The 5,261-nt window shown below is 39.2% G+C and overlaps 1 protein-coding gene across 1 annotated transcript; it reads left to right on the top strand.

The window, feature by feature from the left end:
• Window positions 1–311: 311 nt before the first annotated feature.
• gpx9 (glutathione peroxidase 9) lies at window positions 312–2,860 on the top strand (the record flags this gene model as incomplete). Its single annotated transcript, XM_084322432.1, has 5 exons — window positions 312–443; window positions 569–662; window positions 1,260–1,390; window positions 2,217–2,347; window positions 2,803–2,860. 5 exons carry the CDS (start codon window positions 312–314, stop codon window positions 2,858–2,860), a joined length of 546 nt encoding a protein of 181 aa, XP_084178558.1.
• Window positions 2,861–5,261: the final 2,401 nt, after the last annotated feature.

The following is a 5,261-nucleotide window of genomic DNA, read 5'->3' as shown; positions in this document are numbered from 1 at the left end:
TAGCCTTTCAGAATGTGTCCTACAAAACAAATGTATTTTCATCGAATTTAAAGGTTTCTGTGCCTGGCAGGTAAAAAGAAGAGGAAAGGATATAGGGCCAGGTTCTACATACTGCATATGGTATGTGTTGAACAAAATGGCCATCCTGTCAATTCACCTCTGGGCAGAGGAACAATGGAGTCAATCATGCTGAACAATTGCTGACCCAAGAGTTATTTTTCACTGAATGAGGTGGACCAACCGAGTGGCTGAGTGAATACTCACTTTTTGACAGACTACACGCCAATATACAGGCTAAAGTACAACCTATCATGGCGGATAAATTGGTCTATGATTTCTTTGCTGAGACTTTGGATGGGCAAACGGTTCCACTGAGTAACTACAGGGGCAAGGTGCTTCTGGTCGTCAACCTTGCTACCTTCTGAGGGTCCACAATAGAGGAGGTGAATATATTACATGATGAGCATGGATGAATGATGCCTTTAGGTCACAGAATTTCATGAAATACATCAATAGTCTGCTGTTTCTTCTTTGTAAAGATATTTGAGATGTTGTTTTCATTCCTTAGTACCACAGACTGAATGCACTGATGCAAATGTTTGGCGACCTCAACTTCACCATCCTGGGATTCTCCTGTAACCAGTTTGGTCTTCAGGCACCTGGTAAGCAGCACCGAACGGTTTTTGAAAGGAGCTGGATGCTGGCAATTTTCTTCTGAAAATCATTTCAGTACAAATGTTCTCATTTGTATTATCTGTGACAGAGGTCGCTCTAGAAATCTCTAACATGATGGCCAATTTACTGAGTCAAATACGTTTAAAGACAGGTTAACTTTACATTGAATGACATGATGTTGACTTGTAACAGGCCATCATTTCACTGATTGCTCTGAAACTTTGCATCCTTTCACCAGGATCCCCTACAATTCAATTATTTCAGGTGTTTTATGCCTTCAACAACCATAATACGTGTCCTTTTCCAAAATAGAAATCTCACTGAAAATTGTCAATGAAATGATGTAGATGAAAAGAACGAGATAAGGATCACCATAGGGATTGCTATTCTTTCATCTACATAATTTCATTGAGCTGTAATTAACACGACACAAGGATCTGGTGTTCTCTGATGACATCACTGGTGGTCATATTCAAACTCATTAACTCTCAATAACTTCATGAAATGTGCCCCTTTCATTATTTCAACATTCAAATAATTGTAGCACCATTTTCTAACGTTTGTTGTTTTGTTTTTGGCTTCAGAGGTAAATAATGAAACCCTCAATGTTTTGAAGTATGTGAGACCTGGCGGAGGGTTTGTCCCCAAGTTTCCTGTGTTTGGCAAGGTTGAGGTGAATGGATTAAATGAAGAACCTCTTTTCACCTATCTCAAGGTAGTGTCCACTATATATTGTATGCTTTCTGAACTTTGTTTTTATCTTGTGAAAATCATGATTCATTGCAAATTAAAGGTGCTATAGATAACATTCAGCCACTTCAGATTCAGATTCAGATTCCTTTATTGAGCCATTTGTGTAAAACACATTGGTAATTGTTGCAGCAATACAGTGTATGCATTTTCTTTTCTTTTTTCACAGTAAACAACACCAACACAGACAAGAAACGAAACAGTGCAGTGGGGGATTAATCAATAAAATACATATATATAAAGTGAAAAGTGCAGAGTTCCAGAGCGGACTAGTGCAGTGCAGTCAGTGTCATTGTGCCAGTGTCACTTGGGGGCAGAGGGGGGGGGGGGGGGGGGGGACCTGAGGCATTGATCAGCCTGGCGGCTGAGGGGAAGGATCCTCAGCCTTCTCCCAGAGGAGAAGATGTCACTAGATGTGCACTAGATGTCACACTAGAGCACCAGCATGTCATTTATCCAATCAGGTGCATTCCACGTGGGGAAATGGGAAGTAGAAAGGGGATTACATGGTTGCAACATGTAAACAACAACATTAATTTAGGAACTGCTAAAAAGTTTTTAAATGATAAATTCATTCATCTTTGAATACATTTTGGAGGCAAAAGCAATACTTTTATTCTGCACCTTTCTAAAAGCTCTGTGGGTGTATTATATATAAACAATTAAAAAAAAGATTACTCTACATACAAATATTATCTATAGCACCTTTAATGTTATTGTTGTCTATGATTTAGCTGTTTTACCCCTTGATGCCCCTTGACTGACCCCTACTGGTATCTCTTAAACAACAGGAATCTTTACCATTCGTGAACCCCGTTATTGGAGATATAAAGAAATTCTACTGGTCACCAATCAAAGTAAACGACATTCGATGGAACTTCGAGAAGTTCCTCATTAGCTCAGATGGGATACCTTTCAGACGGTAAGTATACACAGTAGTCCTACATCACCATCACTTCCAGTTCAACATTCAAAATATTATTTAGTCCTACACGCCTACAGATATGAAAATGAACTATGATATCACTGTGTTTATTTTTCTTCATACACAGAGATTTACCACAGAAATACTGTAGTGATTCATCATAGTATTTATGTAGTGGAATATTACCGAAATGTATGGTGAATTACAATAGTAATTACTAATTATATGTTTCTACTGTATATTGATTCACTGTAGTATTTCTATAGTAATTGGTGCATACAGAGAGAGAGAGAGAGAGAGAGAGAGAGAGAGAGAGAGAGAGAGAGAGAGAGAGAGAGAGAGAGAGAGAGAGAGAGAGAGAGAGAGAGAGAGAGAGAGAGAGAGAGAGAGAGAAAAGGAATACTACTAATTCATTTTTGTATGGGTAATGGCCTCTTCTCTTTTCCCCCCAGTTATGAACTCCATAGTCCAATTGAAAACGTGGAGATGGATATTGCAAAACTGGTTTAGAAGCCAGAGGTCCCATTCTTGGGTTTTTCAATCGAGAAGAAAGTCAACATCAAGTGGTCGAGTGACGATCCCCCAGTAAATGCAGACTTTGCACCTGAGCTGGATCTGATGGGAGAGGGAACAGGACTCACGAGCTTCAGTGCATTCACTCTGAGAACAACTTCCCTCTCAGCCACTGGTGCTGTTTTCGGTGCCACTGTAAACAGTTTCCAATGCAATGGACTCTTTATTTTGAAATAACATACAAATAAATTTGGGCTAAAATAATCTCTGTTGTATATTCCTGTCCTTTTGTCTCCACTGGTTACAGTATATCCATACCATGGGACATAATTGATCCTAGGCTATAACTGCATAAAATATAGAATTGGAATTGTGGGATTGCATTTCTAGGGCAATAGCTTGAACACCTGTTGATTTCCTGTTAGTTTTTTTTAGTTTTTTTGGTTTATCTTTTTTTATTGGAAGAATTTGTACAGATTTATACATTTCAGTTATCCAAATTATACAACTTCCATTTCCTTCCCCATTCCTATCCCCTAATCCCACCCCATCCCACCCAGTGAGGGCGACGACAAACATACATGTAAAATATTTTTTTTTATATAATTAAACATAAATACAGATGTGACAGACAAAGCTACGCAAAAAGAAATGAAGTAAAATTAAAAGAAAACAAAAGAAAAAAATATATAAATAGGAAAGACAGTAATAATAATATATAATATAAGTAATACTCTCCATTTCAGTAGCGTAATTTCCAGATGGTAAAACAAATAAAATGGAAAGTAAATTTAACACCCTTAGCAGACCACCACAATGCCATCTCCCCAGCCATACGTGGGCTAGCAGTGTCAGGAAGGTAGATGGGGGAAGGAGGGGGGTCATGGGGTCCCAAGTTTGGAAGGAGTCATATGGGTTTTGAAATGAGATAGGAAGGGCTGCCATGTTTTGTGGAAGGTATCTGTGTGGCCTTGTGTTGTAAATCTGATTTTCTCTATATGTATAAGAGACATAACATCCCTCATCCAGTGTAAGTGTGAAGGGGGAGTGGCTGCCTTCCAGTTGAATAGGATGAGGCGTCTGGCAATGAGTGAGGCAAAGGCCATGGCATTGGATTGCCCAATAGATATTGCAGCGTTCTCCGGTGTCAGACCAAATAATGCAATAAGAGGGCATGGGTCAACATTCATAAAAAATATGTCTGAATAAGATTTAAAAATGGAAGTCCAGAAAGGGGCCAGTGCTGGACAATGCCAAAACATATGCATAAGTGAGCCATGCACTTGGTGGCACCGGTCGCATGTGGGATCCATGCCAGGGTTTATCTTCGCAAGTCTAGTCTTTGACCAATATAGACGGTGGAGGAGCTTGAACTGTATCAGTGAATGGCGGGCACATATTGAAGAAGAGTGTATTCGGGCAAGAGCATTTTCCCATTCTTTGTCTGTAAATTGATGATTTAGATCGAACTCCCAGTTTTGTCTTATAGCCAATACTGAGGAGGGTAGGGATAGGGATATGATGTTATATAGTTTAGATATTGAGCCTTTGATTGCAACCTTCACCTCCAAGATGCGGTCGATCACAGTTTTTGGAGGTGTATGGGGGAACTGAGCAAATTTGCTCTTAACGAAATACGTATCTGTAGATATCTGAAAAAATTTGTTTTTAGTAAGTTAAACTTTAGGGACAATTGTGTGAAAGACATAAATTAACTGTCTTGGTACAAATCATAAATGCTCAGAATGCCATTCTTAAACCAGTTGCTGAAGGTTTCATCCACCATAGAGGGAGGGAAAAGGAAGTTTTTGTGGACAGGTGACGATGGTGACATGGCGTGGAGACCAAAGTGTTTTCTGAACTGGGACCAGATCCGGAGGGAGTGTTGTACTAAGAGGTTGTTGGTGTACTGGGCGGTTGTGACTGGGAGCGAAGAGCAAACTAAGGATTGCAAAGATGTTCTAGAACAAGATGCCCTTTCCATGTCCACCCATGCCGGCACCCACTGACAGAGTCCGTAATGGGAATGACTTCAATAGAGAAAGCTGTGAATATTTGCAGCCCAATAGTAGGCCAAGAAATTGGGTAGTGCAAAGCCTCCCTGCGATTTAGGCTTCTGGAGGGCCATTTTATTTATTTGGACTGGGCGTTTATTCCAGATAAAATCTGATATTGCCCTGTCGAGGGCTTTGAAAAATGACTTTGTGAAGGTTGGAATATTTTGAAATAAATACAGAAATTTGGGTAATGTGTTCATTTTCACAGTATTCACTATGAGATTAGAATGTTTATGTGTTATCATTATGCCAAGGTAACGGAAGCAGCTAGTTTTTAACGCAAGATTAATGTTTTTGTTTAAAATATATATATTATAATAAATATATATATATTACTAGAC

Source organism: Notolepis coatsorum (assembly GCF_963971535.1).
Source record: "Notolepis coatsorum genome assembly, chromosome: 10".
NCBI lineage: Eukaryota > Metazoa > Chordata > Actinopteri > Aulopiformes > Paralepididae > Notolepis > Notolepis coatsorum.
This window is presented reverse-complemented; position numbering and strand designations above follow the sequence as displayed.